Source organism: Notolepis coatsorum, assembly GCF_963971535.1.
Source record: "Notolepis coatsorum genome assembly, chromosome: 17".
In the NCBI taxonomy this organism is placed as follows: Eukaryota; Metazoa; Chordata; class Actinopteri; order Aulopiformes; family Paralepididae; genus Notolepis; species Notolepis coatsorum.
In genome coordinates, this window is record NC_140181.1 from 66,398,154 (window position 1) to 66,419,164 (window position 21,011).

General features: G+C 45.1%; 1 protein-coding gene across 1 annotated transcript in view; it reads left to right on the forward strand.

Annotated features, from left to right (window-relative positions):
- Positions 1–200: 200 nt before the first annotated feature.
- LOC311244064 (pepsin A-like) overlaps positions 201–21,011 on the forward strand; it is a gene marked incomplete at both ends in the record, with an annotated part of 28,414 nt that continues 7,603 nt past the window's right edge. The window contains 4 exons of the mRNA XM_084333474.1: positions 201–256; positions 14,418–14,559; positions 18,795–18,912; positions 19,141–19,259. Of these exons, the coding sequence (XP_084189600.1) occupies positions 201–256; positions 14,418–14,559; positions 18,795–18,912; positions 19,141–19,259 (435 nt within the window). The remainder of the gene's footprint in view (positions 257–14,417; positions 14,560–18,794; positions 18,913–19,140; positions 19,260–21,011) is intronic.

Genomic DNA, 21,011 nt, shown 5'->3' on the forward strand with positions numbered 1-21,011 from the left:
ATGCCGGATGTCTGGGTTTTAACCATTTGTAAATAGATAAGTGGTCACGATTAATCACCATATCTCAGATTTCTTATCTCAAGTCATCATGCGGTTTGTATGGAAGGGCATCTAGTAGACCTTGCAGTGCTGTATATAAGGGCTGGAGTATTCCATCACACCTCACTCTCTGAGTCCTACAACAGAAGACACTGACCATCATGAAGTGGCTTGTCATCTTGTGTGCCCTGGTGGCTCTTTCTGAATGTATCCACAGGTAAGTTCTACTCTGTTGACTAAGGACCTCTGCTGAAAACTGGGTTGACATTATAAACAATCTAAAGAGATCATTGTGAGCAAGATGAAAATCTCATCCTAAGAAAGAATAGCTAACACTTATGGGGCAAAACTCATCTAGTAATGTTTGTGGAAGAAAAGTCTGCACACCGTCTAGTGTTCCCAAGTTTTAATGTACTTGAACACAACGTTTCGGCCTGTGGCCTTTTTCAAGTGTCGAAACTCATCTAGGACATAACTCGTGATTTAGTAACTAACTATAGGGACCCTATAGGTTGGTGATCAGGACTAATGATGAATGAATTATTTAACAAACTGTTTATCAATACGTTTATGTATAGTCCTTGGGAACAAATCATGAACAAATAAAGTAAGATAGAAACCTTCACCTGACTCTTAAATCCCCATTGTCTACTTCCTTACTTGTAATTATTAAAAGTTAACTATTAGTTAAGGTTTTCTGTGAGACGATCTATTATCTATACTTAATACCACTTAAGCCTGCTGTTTTATCATAAATTGATCAATACAGACCGTATTAATTAATGTTGTGTTTCTTTTTCAAATGTAGCCACGAGTAAAGACCCTAACCCTATCAAAACAGCAGTCAAAGTGTATATTTTCAGCACTGCGTTTGTTTACCGATGTTTTAAAATGTTCAGAAAATAAGAATTTATCGAAATAATGTGAATTATATCTCTCTTTTAGCGTAAAACCGCTAAAATAGGAAATAGGAGCGTTTTTGGCCATAATAAGGTAATTTATAGTTCATAATTACATTTTGAATGTATAATTCAAATTATTTATAATTATTACTGTATCTACAAATCCTTCTGTTTAATCATCTTACCTTTATTCATTTGCTTAGATTGAGCTGAATGAGCTCAGTGAGCGAGGTCGGAGGTTGCACAATTTTAACATGGTGTTATTCACCGGCAAATATGCAAAAATAAATCATAATTTATATTCTCCTTTGTTTCATCACAATTTACTCAAGCCTAGTAACAGACACAATATTTCTGACACTGGGAATACATTCCTTGAGGTCCATAGATGTTCCTATAGATACCAAGAACATGCTAATTGATCTTGTAGAAGTGGAGCAATCTTCCATTTACTTGGGCATGTGCTTTTAGGCGAAATTTCTGAAAATAGGGCTACAGCTTAACAGGCTAATTGATCTATTAACATTGAGAGATTTGCAGAATATATATATATATACTGTATATATATTGGCAGCTGGCTTGATGAGGAATCACATTTAAATACCACAGATAATCTTGTCAGTAAATTGCGGCCAAAGTGTGTGTGTGATTGTTGAAGCATTTTTGAGGATGTAATTTGTGCTGCTTCCACTCTTAGGCCCTTAGACTTGGTAAACATTCTGCCCTCAGATGTATTGCTGGTGATAGTTATTGTCAGGGGTGCGTTGGTCACCCCTGGCTACTTTGCATAACAATAGCTCAGGTCATCAGGTCTGTTCAAATACGTCCTCACTCAGATACATCCATAAAAAATTGCATAAACTTCAGACATAAGAATAGGTATAAAGTCGGTCTTCCGGTTTGCGATGAACAGGTAAGAAGCCACAGGAAAGAGCTCCCGGTCAATAAATACCAAAAAAGGAAGTAAAACGATTCAAAACGAAATAAAAAGTGAAGATTCAAGGACTAAACAAGGAAGAAACAATGAACACGAGGATGAGTGAAAGAAAAACGGCCCCAGATGAAGAAAGTACACAGATGAAAAGAAATCAACACGAGGGGAAGACGCAACAGGCGAATCAAGCTAGCGGGACGCTAGACGACAGGGCAGGGATACCCAGCTGGGCAGAGAAGCTACAGGCTAGTATCCAAGCTAGCATGCAAGCTAATATAGAGGCGAACCAGGCTAACACACAGATTGGACTAGAAGCAATGCGTGACATACAACGGAATATCGAGAAGCTCAGGGAAGAATTGAAGCAAGGACAGGATGAGCTCAGAGAAAAAGTGAATACGAGACTCGAGACAGTTAACAGAAAGATACAGAAGCAAGAAAAAGGCATAGAAGCGATAGAAGAAAGAACAGCCGAGGTAGAAGAATGGAACACAGAAGTACAGGAGATCCTGATAGCCACTATCGAACAACAAAAGAGAATACAAGAAAAGATAACTGACATGGAGGGAAGATCAAGGAGGAACAATATACGCATATGGGGACTGAAAGAAGGGATAGAGGGAGACTCGATGACCAGGTACAGTATGTGGACAATCTAATCCGAAAAGAGTTATAAAAGCCAGAACTCGACAAGATGGAGATTCAAAGGGCCCACAGGGCACTGGCCCCGAAACCACAACCAGATAAACCTCTGAGAGCAGTTATTGTCAACTTCTTTTTTTTGGTGAACAAATTTTTTTATAATTTTTTTGACATGACATAAAACTAGACACACAAGCATTAACAGTAAATATCCACAATAAATCACAGGATTATACATTCCAATATTTGAATCAATATAAATGTAGTTTACGAGATATATACATAATACTTTTTTTTTAAACAATATGTTTATTGTGTTTTTTTTTTTTTTTTTTTTTTAGTTTTACAGCATCAGTTCAACAGTTCAACAACCATACAAAAGGAAATGCTGCCAACTGCCCCCCCCTCCCTGAGTTACAGAAAAATAGATACAAAATAACCCCCCCCCCCCCCCTAAAAGAAAAAGAAAAAATCATTATAAACAAAAAGAAAACCTCTAGGCCAGACCCCCCCTCCCCTCCCCCAGACTAGGACCTCAACAAATTCAGTTTTTTCTTTTTTTTACACATTTTGAGAATTTAGTAAACCCAGTTACACCCGTCTAACAGGTGCCCATACTTATCTATACCAAACAAATAAATATCTAACGTTACATCTTTTCTCTTCAAAGAGCAACTAATAACATTTACTGTTGTGAAGGGCCAGATTAAACTGAATATATATATGTATCGTTTGATATACTTTGTATATTATTTATATATATACACGGAATATCCCTTTACCTGCGTTCAGACCAGAGTAATATTCGCTCTCCTATTGGACAGCGCCCCCAGGCGCCAGCGCGCAAGCCCCCAACAGCAAGTTCAAAGACAACTGCAGGCATGTCAGAACATGCCCAGAGTCAGCGTAGTAATACGAGACAAGGACTGAGGTTGGGACTAGATATTCACTTAAGTATATATATATTGGCGCAGGTGTAAACAGCAGTAGTTCAGTACCTTACCTTACCCACCTTCACCACGAGTCAACGTGCAGTGAAGTGAGCAACCTTGCGTCTAAATAGAGCATTGAGAACCGCGTGCGAATAGAATGTTAAAGTGTCAGAGTTTAATGAAGTAACGTTGAGTTCGACTTAATCTAATGTGAAGTAAATAGTCGATCATTTATTGTATATCGTGCGGCCACAGTTCTTCCGTGTGTAGCATTACCCATCGGTTCGTCGTGTCTTTAGCTAGTGCACTTAACCAGGCTGTGTGGCCTAAATACGTCGCCCACACCCGAGGAGTCCTAGGCGGAGAACCGTTGGACATGTACACAGGAGAATCGGCGCCGGCAATTGCAGAACCATTCCTGGTTGGATTATATTGATTTGGGACGTGACTACCGGAGAAGAGCATCGTTGATTTCCACTATCGTTTGGGATTCAACCTCGTGATGATTACAACTCGGGCCTGCCTCGTGGACGGGGCTGGCTAGCTGTCATCAATGCTGTCGAGCATTTTGGATTACAATTATTGCTTTTGCTGCTGATCAAGGGAGTTTACAAGAACCGACTCCTGTACCTGGAGTCTCTTTATTCCTCATTGAATCAGACGGAGTACCCGAACATTCCTCTACCCTCCAGGCCTTACACCCCGGAGGGAACCCATTGTCTCCAGTTGGTACCAGTGTTGCCCTATATAATTGCTACTATACAACAGGTGGCGTCAGCTTAGACCCATCGTAGGATTCCTGCTATTCTTAGTGACTTATGCTCTTGACTGACTTTACGTATATTCTTCGCCATACAAGCGCGACCCTAATTCTCATTCTGTAACCTAACGTTGCCTAATATTAATAAATTACCCTCCAATAGTATTTCTGTGTCAATGCCGTGTTCTTGTGGGTGTTCACCATCTATATTTGATGTACTGTCTGGCCAGTAATTAAAGTACATAACTAGCAGTGGTTTAATCTATCACAATCTTTAATACAGTCAGGGTTTTGTAACCCCTCAGTTACATTTACAGTATCATTCATTGCATTGTCGTATTCGATTAGATAGAATAATCTTCAGGACGAGGAGATAGCGTTTATATGTTTATTCAAAGGTAAGCATCGTTCAGCATGAGTGTAACTCCATTCACGGCTGGCAGCCAACTGCCTGTGAGGACCCCTGGTCAGGTATACATAAGCAAGGTGCGCCTGGCGCGCCTGTCGTAAATGATATATTCACAGCATGAATAATATAGTAAAGATATATTCAAAGCATGAATATTACATCCTCCTTCTTTTAGAGAAAGCTTAATAAGCTATGAACAAAATTGAAATTAGGAATGGTTGTGCAATACTCTGTAAGAGTTTCTTTGTAAACAATAACAAGTGCGTTACCTGTGTCAGGACCAGGCAATGTAAACAGGTAGGATTAATATGTTAAACATAAGGATTCATGTATCAAGGTATTACAGTTCGTATTGTGTGCCCTCTTATTCTGGATAGTCTGCTTTAATATTTGAATACTTCAGCTGTGAATAAGGTATGTATTCATGGCTTATTTGGTCGTGTCTCAACACTCTTACCATATGCAGTTCTTATTTGTAGAAGTAGCTTGCTAACAAAATGGGAATATATCAACAATTAAGCAAGGTAAGTAGGTCATAGATTCAACACATAGTAAGTCATCATTTCAGCATACATTAATATTTGTTACATTTCACCACCCCCTTTTTTTTTTCTTTTTTTCAATGGGGCAAATGGTGTTATAATAGGGCAGCGATCCGCCTGCACCCTGTACATTTATAGGTCTAAAATGTCCCGAGGCTTCACTGCTCGGCCGGATCTGGTGTAGTATGAAGCTGAGTTCTCTTCTGAGTCCTCTGGCAGTTCAGGGTCGTTGGTCTCCGGCGGTTGATCGACGCTCTCTGGACTCGGCATACCGTCGCTGTCCTGGAAGTGTTCCTCTTTCGTGTCCCTCAGGTGCCTGCGGTTGCGGCGGTATTCGCGTCCATCTTGGGTGCGAACGTGGTATGACCGCGCAGTGTCAGCTGGTTGTATGACTACTGCTGGCCTCCAGCGTCCAAGTTCTTGTAGCCTGACAGATTCACCACAATGTAGTGGGGGCAGCGGTCTAGCTGACCTGTCATAGTATTTCTTCTGGTGCTGTTGTCTTTGCACTCGCTTGTTATGTCCATCTTTTTGGCTTACTATCCCTGGCCGCAGCTGTTGGTTGGTGCTCGGGAGGGTTGAGCGTAGCCTGCGGCTCATCAACAGTTGTGCCGGCGATTTGAAGTTGTCGACTGGGGTATTTCGATACTCCAGGAGGCTTAGGTACGGGTCTCTTCCGTCTGCCTTAGCCTTGTCCATGAGTGATTTTGCCGTCTTCATGGTTCTCTCCGCTAGTCCGTTGCTTTGCGGATAGTGTGGGCTTGACGTGACGTGTGTGAACTCCCACGACTTGGCGAATGCCTCGAACTCTTTAGACTTGTATTGTGGTCCGTTGTCCGAGACTATGGTCTCTGGGACGCCATGCCTGGCACAGGCTGCCTTTAGCTTGTGGATAACAGCTGCCGATGTGGTGCTGTGAAGTCTGTCTAGTTCGAAGAATCTGCTGTAGTAGTCGACGGTCACAACATAGTCCTGGTTGTTCCAGTTAAAGAGATCTGTCCCTACAACCTGCCAGGGGCGGTCTGGGATACGATGAGGCATCATGGGCTCCTTGGTGTTTGATGGGCGGCGCTCTTGGCATATTGAGCACTTCTCCACGACTTGCTCTATATGTCTACCCATTCCAGGCCAGAACATGATGTCTCGTGCTCTCAGTTTGCATTTTTCCATTCCCATGTGGCCTGCATGGATCTTGATCAGCATATCTCCTCTGAGGCTGGTAGGGATGACTATTTTCTCCCCCTTGAAAATTATTCCATTCGTCTTGGATAGTTCATCTCTGTGATTCCAGTATTCGGTAATGTTCTGGGGGCATTGTTTTCTTTCCTCAGGCCATCCCTCCAGGATAGCCTGGCTGAGCAGCTTTAGCTGTGTGTCATTGTCTGTCGTCTCTCTGATCTCCTGTAGCCTGTCGTCGTGTACAGGTAAGCTGTTGTACACCATGTGTACCTGAAGGTCCATCCCTTCACTGAGACCGTCGTCGTGAGAGGTGAGTGATTTCCTGGACAGCGTGTCGGCTACTGGGATGTCTTTCCCAGGGCGGTGCACGATCGTGAAGTTATACTTGTGTAGTTGCAGTATCATCCTCTGTAACCGCGGTGGGGCTGCGGCGATCGGCTTCTTCATGATCGACTCTAGGGGCTTGTGGTCAGATTGCACCATAACATGGCGACCGTAGGCATATTGGTGGAAACGTTTGAATCCATAAAGGACTGCGTACATCTCCTTTTCGATTTGTGCGTAGTTGACCTCGCTGTCCGTGAGTGATCTGGATGCGTAGCTAATGGGCCTTCCTTCCTGCATCAGCACAGCACCCAGACCATACTTTGATGCGTCCACTTGTAAGCTGAGCTCCTTATCTGGGTCAAAGTAGATGAGGACTGGCCCAGGTTCACTCGTAAGTATGTCTTTCATCTTTTGGAATGCAGCGTCGTGCTGCGCGTCCCACAGGAATTCATTCGATTGTTTAAGCAGCTGTCTCATAGGTGCGTTGATCTCGGAGAGGCTCGGGGCGAATTTCGCCAGATAGTTGACCATACCTAGCACGGTTTCCAGTTCTGCACGGCTCTTTGGCGCCTCCATCTCCTTGATGGCAGCTATCTTGCCTGGGTCAGGCTTCATGCCGTCAGCTGAAAGGATGTGCCCGAAGTAGCTCACTTCGGTGGCTCCGATGGTGCACTTGTCTGCGTTGAGCCGGACGCCTCTCTCCCGTGATCTCACCATCATTGCATGTAGGTTCTTATCGTGTTCCTCTCTGGTCGCGCCATATACAAGGATGTCGTCCACTATAGCTGCTACTCCGTTCAGTCCCTCGTATGTCTCGTCGATTTTTCGTTGGAACTCGTCTTGGGCAGAAGCGAGCCCAAATGGTAATCGTAGGAATCTGTACCGTCCAAACGGTGTGTTGAACGTCGTCAGCTTCGATGATTCTGTGGAGAGCTTGATGGACCAGTATCCCGACCTTGCATCCAGTACGCTGAAATAGCGTGCGCCTGTTAGTCTGGGTGTGATGTCCTCTAGTGTCGGCAGAGGGTAGTGCGGGCGCTTGATAGCCTTGTTTAGCTCCTTAGGATCCAAACATAGTCTGAGCTTGCCTGTGCGTGGCTTCTCAACAATGACCAGTGCACTGACCCACTCCGTTGGTTCGATGATTCTAGCGATGATCTGTGTGTCTTCCATACTCTGTAGCTCCTTCTTTAGTCGGCCACGCAGGGCGATCGGTGTCCTTCTCAGTGGGCAGACTACTGGCTTGGCGTCTGGGTCTATATGGATGTGACACTCTCCTGGGAATAGTCCTATCCCTTTAAACACGTTGTGGTATTCTTCCATGATGGACTGTTTATCTGTGTGTGCATTCACTGACAATACTAGTTTAATGAGGTCCATATTCAGGCATGCCTGTAAACCTAGAACTGGGGGTGCCTGAGTGTCTACTATGTAAAAGTCTAACAACATGCCACGCTCTTTGTATTTACACTTTAACGTGCATGTGCCCTTTACCACTAGCTTCTCTCCACCATATCCTGTCAGTCTGCGTGAGGTAGGCTGTATTTTGCGTTTATCTTGTAAACTGTGATACTCTCTCAAAGGAATTACATTTACTTGTGCACCTGTGTCTAACTTAAATTTAAGCTCTGTGCCCTGTTTTCCTACTTGTATGTCTGCGAACGCTTGTTCTGTTGCATCAAACCGTCTGTCTGTCACGGTGTCTACATACAGTTCGTCTGACTCTTCTCCTGACTCAGAGCGCATGCTAATCTCGTGTACTGACTTTTTCTGGAAGCTACCGGCCCTGCAGACTTTGGCAAAGTGGTTCCATTTTCCACACTTCGTGCACTGTTTTCCCCTAGCTACACAGTTATCCCCTTCCTTGTGAGCTCTACCCCCACAGTATCCACAGTTCTTACGTGCATGTGTCTGTGTCGCTCGCTCTGTTCGCTCTCTCTGTCCACTCTGCTCTGGGGCGATATCTCTGAGTGCTATGCTTCTGTTCATGTCTGTGCACCTCGTGCACGAGCTGCTCCTGCGCGCTGCACGTGGCGCCAGTAAAGCTCTTTATCTGTGATTGTGCTAGCTCGTGGGCTCTAGCTATATCTATTGCATTGTCTAACGACAAGTCTGATCCTACGTTTAATAGTTTCTCTCTTACTTTTGCTGAGTGTATGCCAAACACTATGCGGTCTCTAACCATCTCATCATTGTTCACATATGCACAGTCTTTCACCAGTAGTTTCAATGCAGTGACAAATTGTTCGAATGACTCGCTCGGTTGCTGGGTTTTCTCATGGAATTTGTACCTGGCGAAGATTGTGTTCCTCCTTGGAAGTACGTATGCTTCGAAATTGTCATAGTAGCTCTTCAGTACCTTTGCTTCATCTGCACTGAGAGTCCATGTGTTGTGAATGTCTCTCCCTCTTTCTCCGCTCCACAATAGCAGGTAGCTACATTTCTCGTCCTCTCCTTTCTTCTTGAGTGGGCCCGAAAACATCAACTCCGCGTGCTGCCTGAACTTCTTCCATTCTCCCGGTAAGTCCAGAGAATCCCAATTCATCCGTGGCGACGGGACTCCGTTGATATCCATGTTCATCCTGCTTCTGACACCATGTCGTATTCGATTAGATAGAATAATCTTCAGGACGAGGAGATAGCGTTTATATGTTTATTCAAAGGTAAGCATCGTTCAGCATGAGTGTAACTCCATTCACGGCTGGCAGCCAACTGCCTGTGAGGACCCCTGGTCAGGTATACATAAGCAAGGTGCGCCTGGCGCGCCTGTCGTAAATGATATATTCACAGCATGAATAATATAGTAAAGATATATTCAAAGCATGAATATTACAATATATACCCATCAGAAAGACAAAAGGGAGCTTCAATAATAGCCTACATCGTCAACCTACTATGTAATCTGTTCTAAGTATTGCCTAAACCCAGCCCAGCATTTATCAAAGAAATGTGGTTTTTTCTTAAGATTGAACATTATTTTCTCTGATGCCATGTATGAAGAGATTTCACTAAGCCACATAGACATGGGGGGGGGATTCAGCACTTTTTCCACAGCATGGCAATACACTTGTTCCCTGCAATCATGGCTAATTTAATGATCCGCACCTTGCCTCTCTTATCTGGAGAAATGTCAGACATGTCTCCTAATAATGCTAATTTAGGTGTACATGGGATCTCAAACCCTGTGACCTCTTTGAGAATCTCCCAAATTGAGCCCCAGTAAGGTCTCAGTTTGTTACATTCCCAGAACATATGGAGCAGGCTACCTGTTTCCGTTGAGCACCTAGGGCAAAGGTCAGAGATAGCATCATTCATCCTGTGAAGTCTTTCCGGCGTAAAATAGGTTCTATGGAGAATGTTAAATTGCATACGTTTATGTCGAGTGTTATATGAAAAAGATAGTGCAGACTCACATAGTGATTCCCATTCATCTTCATCAAAGGTACAGTCCAGGTCCCGCTCCCATTTGTTCTTGGCGTTTAGGGGTATAATGTCTGTACTGGTCAGAATTCTATCATATGTTAATGATAGGATGCCTCTAGTGTGAATAACTCCTTTTAGAATATCATCTATGAGGAGGGGTTTTGGAAGAGTGGAGTTTCCTCCCTGACCTGTACCTATGAAGTGTCTGACCTGTAGGTATTTGAAGAAATTAGTAGTTGGAAGGTGGAAGGCGGCGCGTAACTGTTCAAAGGACATAAGTATGTTATTATATATACATAATACTTGCAATAAATTGTCAACTTCTTGAAATTTGAATTGAAAGAAAGCATTCTCAGAGGAGCCTGGCAGGCGAAGATAGAAGTAGAAGGAAGGAAAGTGACTTTTGATCACGACTATTCAACAGAGGTGGCTGTGAGGCGTCGGAGCTATGTAGAAATACAAATAATTCTAAAGGAGAAAGGAATCAGGTTCCAATCACCAATGGACTCACTGAAGGTACACTGGTATGAAGGCATCAAGCTATACAACACGCAGGAGGTGACGAGGGACATGGCCCGGAGAGGATGGATGGTGCCGGGAGGGGGAGGAGAGAGACCACCAACGCTGATGCAGAGGATTTAGAGGGCGCGCAGATGGACCACAGTTGAGAGACGAGGACGAGGAGAGGAGGACGGGAGACGGACGGGAGGGGACCTGAATCGACTCGAAGCAGATCAACAATGAAGACCGACAAGGAAACACGGAAAAGGGGCATGGAGGAGGAGACGTGAAGGGCCACGGTGATCTGAGGGAGGATAAGTACAAAATAGAATAAACATGGAAGACTATCCAATACAAACACATACACAGAGGATAATAGGGGATATAAAGGAGGAGTGAGAATAGTTACAACAGAGGAAGATAAATGAACTGTTAACAGAATTCAACTATAGGGCGACAATAATGTGGTCAAGAGGCATGGTTTCTATCTTGAGCCTGAACTGGCGTGACTTATTTTATTCACATGGTAAGCAGCAGTAACACAAGTATTCTCTCACTGAGAGACATTGGGGGAGAGAACGAAATGGGTGGATACCTTTTCTTTTATACTCGCCATAAGGTAGAGTACCTGGGTGGCTCTCCGCCTAGAGCGCCCTCCAGTGGGAACAGATATATATGCAACTAGACAGTCACTGGTGGAGTCGGGATATCGGACCCTGACACTACCAACGAGGTAATCGCACCCAAGGGGGGACCCCGACAGAAAGGGCCTATTTGATACGGGGAAGCTGACATCACACCGGGTGACAAAAAGCTCCCTCACTGAACACCTCCCCGGCATGGATTGCTGAGGAACTGTTCTACAGCTGGACATGCAAGGCATGAGGTCCCCACACTGCGCAATAGGGTGGGTTCCTACACACCGTAGCCCTGCAGTGATATTACTACCACCCAAATCACGCGCGCCTGCCAGACCACCGCCGGTCTTCCGGCCGTGGGAGGCACTAACGTGATACCCGGCCTGGCGAAGGGGGCAGGGGGAACTCGTGCTACGACCCCAAGGGCCTCGAGCTCCCCCGCTGACAACCTTTATTGTTGACAGACACAACACCAGGCTCACCAAACACAGACGCAGAACGTGTGGCGTGGGAGCCGCTTGACAGCACAACATTCTCATGGACAGACCCAGGCCTAGCCAGCAACTGGGTGTCAGCCCCTGTCCCCATGAGAAGCGAAACGTGGGGCCGCTTGTGCTTCATCAAAGGCACGCGGCCCGGAGCCAAAGGAAACAAATCAGAGCCCTTATCCCGCTGGTGTTGGGGGGGGGGAGTGACCAGAGAGCGAGCTAGACACAGCTAGACGGCGATGGTTTTTTAGGGCGTGCTCATCTAATGTAGCCGATCCCTCGGCCGCCAAGGCTGCCGGCCTTGTGATCACCTGTTGTCTTTGTGTCCAGGGTACCTCAGGCGGGGGAAACATGGCCGCTGGTTGAGGGCCTCGCCACAGCCGCTGGCGAGGCCGCGCCCTCACCTCTGGTTGCGCGGTGTGAGGCGGTGTGGGGCCTAGGTCAAATACCGCCCGCGCTCCTGCGGAAATACCAAAATCCCTCTGCGGAGAGGGGAGCCCTGAGGAGGGAAAAAATTTCTCCCCTCCTCAAGGGGAAACTGATCCAACCAAGATGTCTGTAAACAAGCGTTGACAGCATCCTAGCCCTCCCTGCGGTTATAGCTTGCGGCTAGGTCAAAGCTAATAACCTCAAAACCTTGCGCGATGTTTCGACGACGGCTGGCCCTAAGGCCCCGCCACCCGACACCATTTTTGACAGAAAAAACAGCAATTCGAACAATGTTACTAGTCGCTCCTAATTCTATACCGTGGCGGTATAGGCTTAACAGCCCACCAGCCACCTGCCGGGGGCCGACTCGCCTCATGGCGTCGGCCGGGCGGGACACCGTTCCACCATGTCAGAGGCAAAGGACTGATGCCACCTGCTTCACAAGCACAGAGCACCAGTGGTGGCTGCAACAAAAAACTACTACTAGTGAAGCACTGCCTCACTAGTAGGAATGCAGCAACCTCCACTGTGGTGTGCACCCATGAAGGGGTAAATGAATAAATGTTAAGGGGATGCAGACCAGAGAAACACCAGTCCCGCACACAATTTATAGATTCACAAAAAGCACACCAGCCCTAGGCCTCAGCCCATCCACGCATGGAATGGTAAACAAGCCCTTGTCAAAACTCCCAACAGTAGACACCGATTGACCGTCAGCATGAATGGTTAAGAGGAGGGAAGACCTTTTAGAAAAGACAGCCCTCGGCGGGGAACAAGAACGGAGACCCAGCATTGTAGCATTAGCATTAGCCACGCACACTAGGATAGCTGGGAAAACACCCAAAACAGAGTCATGACGACCATGTTTTCCCAAATATCCTGCCCCTCGCGCCAATACACAACTCGGCTGTCTCACGGGACAACGAGCAGTATCACAAATGCTAGCATTAATGCCTGGCAGCGCAGGCCCTACCTGTGCACGACCTAGCCCAACAGCTAGCCGCCGCGCAACGTCCCTCCGCTGTCACGAGATGAGGAAACCCAGGACAGGCCTGATGCGCTGTTAGGATGTGCCGAGAAGATTCCAGGGGCTGGTGAATCTCCGGCGAAAACCCAACATTGTGTAATTTCTCTCTGCATTTCATAACAACTAGTTCATGGAGTGCACTGCAGCGTCCATGTTGGAAACAAAAAAAGAGGAAGGGGAGTGTGACCATGTCCGGTGTCATATAGTAGGATGCGGGGGCGTGGCCTGGTCACGTGCATGATAGTGCAATTGTTTGTTCATGAGCACAGTAGGTGCTGGAGATAAGAGATATCTCATTATGGCTAGAGCGAGACGCGATTGGCCAGTATGATAATATAACATCAGGCTCCCTCGATCAGGGGTGCAGTCGTAATATCAGAACTGCCTGTACGCTGTTTAAATGACGCCACGTGCACGCGCACGCGCATACATGTTCCCTCGCGTGCACACAGAACAGATGATTATTATGCATAAATAGTAGGAAACATGTTTGTATAGGAAATTACTAGTTTCAGTTTAGTTTTTGTAAATAGTGCCTTGAAATAGAGAAGCTGAAAAAGGTAGCAGGATGTAGCCTTCAATATATAAAGAAATTATATTGTTAACAGATATGGTTGAAACACAAACAATGTTTTAAATGTAATTGTAGATACAATATTGTAGTTACAATTTCTTTAATTGAATTAACTTAAACGAGAAAAGTAAATACAAACTAAATTAACAATGTAACTTACAGTTTACAGTTTCCTTCTGAAGCACAACGAAATGTCTCATACTTCCAGTCAGGACCATTTGGTTCCACAGCTCAAGCAAACCCCCACCAATTGGTACAGGGCTTGTATTTTGGTTTTGCACTTCTCTTTCTTTGTTATGCTATTGGTATCCTATTATTATGCAAAGACTAGGTGATAGATAAGTGCCGGGTACTTGGCACACGGCGTGACGAGTCAAGTGAAAGTTGTGAAAGCATTTTTGTGTGCGCGCTCGTGCACATCCGTGCGCGTACTTCTGGATTATGAATGGAACTAGCGAATAAAAGCAATAACGACCAAAATCGGGTCTGGCGCCGAACGTTCGGCGAGTTAACCCGACTATACTCAGGTCCGGCTCTGAAAGTGTTAACCACTAAAGTACATACTTATTCATTCCATGAACATTTTTTGTGGTTGTATCTACACAGTCCTCATTTCAAATAATTGCATTTTAGTTAATTCATTGTTCTGATATATTCTGCATTGTGTGCAGGGTCCCTCTGATTAAGGGGAAGACTGCTAGGCAGCGTCTGCAGGAGAAGGGTCTGTGGGAGGAGTACAGGAAGCAGTACCCACACAGGCCAATGGCCAAGTTCTACCAGTATGGAGGCAAGTCCATGACCAATGATGCTGACGTACGTCCTCACCAGAACTGGTTTTGGTTCCTATGATTGTGTCAAACATTTACCTTTTTTTTTTTTACCTAAGTTGATGGACTTGTTCTGAGTTGTTGACTGTATTATGTTGGTGACACTGACTGAACCAGGTTATACTGCCAGTGTACAATATACACTATACAGGCATGCGTCTTCATGATATCAACCTTTGTTGTGGCTACAAGGCTGATGGATGTCATGTCATAAGATGACCACTTTTGAACTTGTCCTCATGTTAATATATGATAAGATAAGATAAGATATTCCTTTATTTATCCCCTTGGGGAAATTCAGGCATTATAGCAGCATGGGGAAGGGGGGGGGTACAGGTAGTAAAAACAACACAAGCAGTGTAAACAAATAGGTCAATATAATTTACTATCTAACTAACTGAAAAATATATTCACAGTATTCACAGTGTCACATAAGGTGCAGTATGCATAAGGTAGTGTTATAATTTACTATCTACTGAAATATACATTATTCACAGTATCACAGTATCCACTGAAATATACATTATTCACAGTATCACAGTATCCACATAAGGTGCAGTATGCCTAAGGTAGTGTTATTGTCCTCCTTGGGTTCCTATTAGTCCTAGGTCAATGTCTGGCAGCAGTCGCTGCCCCCTGTTGTGGAGCCTGGAGGCCGCTAGTCGCTGCCCACTGTTGTGGAGCCTGATGGCCGCTGGTATGAAGGACTGTCCGAGGCGGTTAGTTGAGTGTCGGGGGGGTATGAGTCTGTGGCTGAACGAGCTTCTCATCTTGACTAGCTCGTCGTAGAGGGGGTGGTAGGGGTTCTCCATGATGGCAGCCAGCTTCCTTCTCATCTCCCTCTCTGCCATCACCTCTAGTCTAGGTAGCTCGACTCCCACCACGGAGCTAGCCTTCCTCACCAGCTTGTTGAGCTTGTTGGTGTCCCTTGAGTTGATGTAGCCTCCCCAGCATGCCACAGCATAGAAGAGGATGCTGGCCACTACAGACTGGTAAAATGACTGCAGCAGTCTATTGCACATGTTGAAGGACCTGAGTCTCCTCAGGAAGAACAGCCTGCTCTGTCCCTTCCTGTAAAGGGCCTCTGTGTTATCCGACCAGTCCAGTTTATTGTTCAGGTGTACCCCAAGGAACTATATGAGTCCACCACCTCCACCTCCACCCCTCGGATGGTGATGGGAATGGGGGGGGGGGGGGGGGGGGGGGGGGGGGGGGGGCTCTTCTTGCCCCTCCGGAAGTCCACCACCAGCTCCTTGGTATATATATATATATAAAGATAATTTTGCTATTATTATGTGAAGAAGATACCCAGTAAACACGCAACACAATTTCAATGTTGAAAATGTCTTGAAACTGTTGATCAGTCCATTATAGCCAAGATATGACTGATAGAATGACCACTTGTTGGAAAACAATCTGGTAATTTAATGATCTCAACAACAGTCCTATTTGATGTTCTTGGCCACAGCTTTGGCTGAGTGATGTGCAAATGAAATGAAGCAGGGGAAACATTTTCAATTGTATTCTATTGTAGTTTGTTTATTAACTCACAAATTGGTTTAATCATCATGGTTTAATTATACACATGTTATGACAGATGTATAGCCACATTATTGTTTTAGGACAATTTACTGATGCCATCTGTGAAATCATTATACTAGTGAATCGTGACTAGTGAGTATGGTAAGGCCTGCTCCATTTATTACCGTACTGGCTCTGATTATTCATGATTGTAAGATTGATTGATTGATTGATTGAACACTTTATTAACAGATTGCAGAATGGGTACAATACAGTATGGGTCAATACAAACAACTGCTAAGAGGATGCAGACCAGAAAAAGACTTTCGTCTTGTTTACACAAGGGTCCTCCATTTTCAATTCATCAAGACATTTATGACAAACAAGACATACAAATATACAGTACTGTTTAAGAAAAAGATATCATTAAAAAAATATACATCCGAAGGGGAAGAAACTGTACATTGGAGGGGGTTGGGTGGGTGGGTGGGTGGATTGGGGGGGGGGGGGGTTGATTGATTGATTGATTGATTGCTTTTTATTGTGGAGTAAAAGACAGCATCCAAGGGATAAAAACATGAGAAAGTGCAAGCACTTATTTCCATCATGGTCCCTGATTTTGGACATGGACAGACATCATAAAAACATAGAGCATCATAATAAAACAGAGCATCATAATAAAACATAGAGCATCATAATAAAAAAACATAGAGCATCATAATAAAACATATAGCAACCCCATAAAACACGCCCTACCCTCTCCTTCCTAGACGTGGCTATTTTATACTTCACTGGCTAGCCATTTCTTTGTGGCACGTCTAAAGCTTCCCCCCTCTTTGATGTTTTTCAGGGCCACTGGAAGCTTGTTCCACTCCAGTGCCGCAGAATATAAAAAACGATTTGTGCCCATTAATGAGTTGAATTTTGGCAGAATAAAATCCGTACTGCTCCTTCTAGTGGAATATGAATGATTGTCACGGAATCGGACCTGTATTTTGTGTGTGAGACCTATTTGATATGAATTACCCTTTTATTGACTGGAAGCCAGTTTAGTTGCCTAAAGAAAGTTGGCCCTAGGTGAGTGCGTGGAGGTAGCTTAAGGACTACTCTCATTAATTTGTTTTGAGCTGTCTGAAGTTTGTTTTTCAGGACCTGTGGAGCCACTGAACCAGGAGGTGGCAGCATAGTCAAAGTGACTTTGTACTAATGCGCCCGCTAGCATTTTAAGTGTTGCCTGGTCCAGTAGTTCCCCTTTTCTAACTAGGAATTTCGTTTTCTGGCAGATTTTAGTGTGGGCTTTTTTAGCCATGGCCGCTCCTGTAATATGTTTGTCAAGTATGCAGCCTAGATTTACTACAGAATCCTTGTTTGTTATTTGCTTCTCACCTACTCTTACCTTCATTTCAATTTCTTTACCAAGCCGTTTCTTTGATCCGAACAGGATGGCCTCTGTTTTCCCTAGATGAAGAGATAGTTTGTTATCTGACAGCCATGTCTGCACATTTGATAGCCCCTCACTAAGGGTCCTCTCCACTACTGCCAAGTCCTTATGGGAGACCAGAATGGCTGAGTCATCCGCATAAAGAAAGAGGTCTGATGAACAGGCATTCTTCATATCATTTAAGTAAATGAAAAGGAGAGTGGCCCCAGGACACTCCCTTGAGGCACCCCGCAGGTGATGGCCTTGGCTGAGGAGTAGGTCCCGTTTACATCTACCATCTGAGTCCTGCCTGATAGATATGAGGTGACCCAGTTCAAGGCTGACCCACTAAACCCAATCGCCTTCAATTTAAATAAAACGACACTATGGTCAACCGTATCAAAGGCCTTTTGTAGGTCCAACATGATAATTCCACAGAATTTCTTTGCATCAATCTCCTTTCTGATGCAGTCAGTCAAATACAGACAAGTCTCAGTGGAATGAGATTGTCTAAAGCCTGACTGATGCTCAAATAGGATATTGTTACTCACTAAATATGTATTGATCTGTTCATGTATGATTTGTTCTATGACTTTTGATAGTACACTTAAAATACTTATTGGTCTATAGTTACCCTTGTCTGACTTATTACCTTTCTTATATAGTGGAATTACTCTAGCACTCTTTAGATCTGATGGTACCTTCCCATGCTCTATGGAGACATTGATTAGGTGGGTAATAGCAGGGGTGATGCACTCTGCTGCGTCGTTAAGAAACCTAGCAGGCATCTGATCTAATCCTGTCACTTTACTGGAATTAAGTTTACTTAGCCTCTTGAGGACTGCGCTCTCTGTCACTTTACTAAATGAAAAAGAGTCCTCTTGCAGCCCTAGTTGTGAGTAATACTCATTATCTTAGAAATTGACATTTACCGGGGCCAGTTTCTAATTGCAGCCACCGCTCTTTGAGAGCGGTTTTGAAGGAGGGTAGGGATTCACATTCAGGGGGTAGGGATGTACTGATTATGTCAGACATTGTGAAAATGATGATAATTATGATTTGGATTGACTACATATATATACAATATGATTATACATATTGAAAAATGTCAGTTGAAATACAGATGTCAAATGACGTCAGTTGAATTACCTAAATCTTTCACTTCAGCCCCAATAATAGATGTTATGCTGACCTCCAGGACAGACGTTGTTTAGACAGCAAACTAACATCAAAATGTTTGGTGGGTTGTGTCTCTATAACATCTTCTTGTTCCACCACAGTTGTCCTACTATGGTGTGATCTCCATTGGCAACCCTCCTCAGTCCTTCAGTGTCATCTTTGACACCGGCTCCTCCAACTTATGGATCCCTTCTGTCTACTGCAGCAGCCCGGCCTGCGGTGAGTTTGAACCCAGAATGCCGTTTCTCCCCTGTATGTCCAGTAGTTCCAAAAACATTTTGACTCATTATATTCTACCAACTGTTGAACAGTTGTTTTTTTCCACAGTGAATTTCAATCTATAAGATGAGCAAAGATCTTTATTCTAGTTACTCCAAGAGTAGACCTCCATTCCTTGACCTTCTCTCAAAAACACATCTGAAAAGGATATGGCACAATGTTTTGCAGAGAACCACAGGAGATTCAACCCACAGCAGTCCTCCAGCTTCAGTTCGGTCGGAAAGTCTCTCTCTATCGAGTATGGCACTGGCAGCATGACTGGACAACTTGGCAGTGACACTGTTGAGGTAATGTCACAACTTGACGAAATCGAACCTAGATGACCATAGTAGGTTGAAGGTTCCCACCAGAGTACATAGCCACAATGGACAGAAAAATAATAAACTCTGTCAAGTACAGAAATGAGGGAGAGACAGCCAATGGCTCTCCAACTGAGAAGGAGGTGTCAGGGGCCAGTGGTGGTGTGGAAGGGCTACAGTCCCTATCCTACCCTGCAAACATGGCACTAGGCTACGTGGCTTAGTCAACATGTTAGTAATGGCGTAATGTTTAGCGTCTACAACCAAACAGAAAAAAGGGTAGAACACACTGTATTTCTAATTGTAATAGCATATAGGCATATTAGGCATACCTGAATACTACAAAGCCCAGCACTCTGATATATAGACTACCTCTACAGGGTGCCTTGGGTGGTTCAACTCACGCTAACCAAAAAGGGAACATGGGAACACACACAAGAGGTGGATAAAATAGGCTGCCTATTACATGTACTGTATCATAAAACAACATAGGTGAGGGGGAAGGGAAGGCACAAACAATGGGGGAGACAATCTAAAAAAGAAAAGTGGGGAAATGTAGGAGCTGAACCCAGGTCAGCTAAAATAGCCCAAAGGCAAAATAGCCACAGCTAGCCCACAAAATAACTTTGCTACCGAGCCATCGGGTAAATTTGCATCCAAAATCAATCTTCTTCAGTTGTGCAAGTCAACCTGTCGAGGGAGAACAAAATGAGTGGCATATTCGTTGAGTTATATCGTACACCAAAATGTGTGCAGAAAAGAACGCTATTCAGCTTGAGGGGATGTAGTAGAGGTGAATCCCAAGCCACGGTGTCGAGATGGTTCTGCTGTGTAGTGGTTGGATTGGAGAAGGCTGGGTTGGTGTTGTAAAGACTTGAAAAACTGTTATGGTTTGTAACCAACCCCAATCGCACAACACAAGACAGGTATGAGAGTAAGCCAAAACAGGGCATTTATTTCTTACATAACAAAAAGCGGCACAGTCCCTATAAGGGAAAACACAAAAACACTAGAGTCAAGGAAATATGGAAAAGCGGCACTGTGCCTTTAAGAGGCGAACAGGCTAAGGGACTAAGGCTAAGGGCCAGGGCTAAGGACCAGGGCTAAGTGTCAGGGCCAGGACCAGGGGCACTGGAGAGGGGGACAGGGACAGAGGCCCGAGGACAGGGACAGGGGCCCGACGGCGGAGGCCTGGCACAGGGATCCTCCTCCTCCTCTTCGGATGCTGCAGACGGGCAGCGCAGAACAAAGGGGGTCCCAGGGGACCGGGATGGGAACACGCCGTCCTCCCGTGGAATACTAGGGAGCGACGACGAGCCTCACCCCAGGAATGAGGATCACGAAGAGACGCCTCCTTCCTCCCGTGGAATCGGGAGCGATGGCGTGCCGCCTTGACGTCTGGAGTGGGAACACTGGAAAACCTCCCGTAGAGAATTAGAGAGCGAAGACGGTGTCCCACTCCAGGCAAACGGCGACAGGTGGTGATGGCTGGGCCGTCGTCTCACGCCGGAGACGCGGCAGGTGATGGTGACGTACAGAATGGTAACGTACAGAACTCCATGAACACAGACACAGATACAGAGTCCAGAACACAGAATCCAGAACACAGAACGACCCGACCGGGACTGGAGGGGAGTCTGCAACCCATATACTCTCCCGAGGTGATTGCAAACTCCCAACAGGTGCGTGAAGGTAGAGGATCAAGGATGTCCAAGGGTGGAGGCTGGTGAAAAGTAGAGG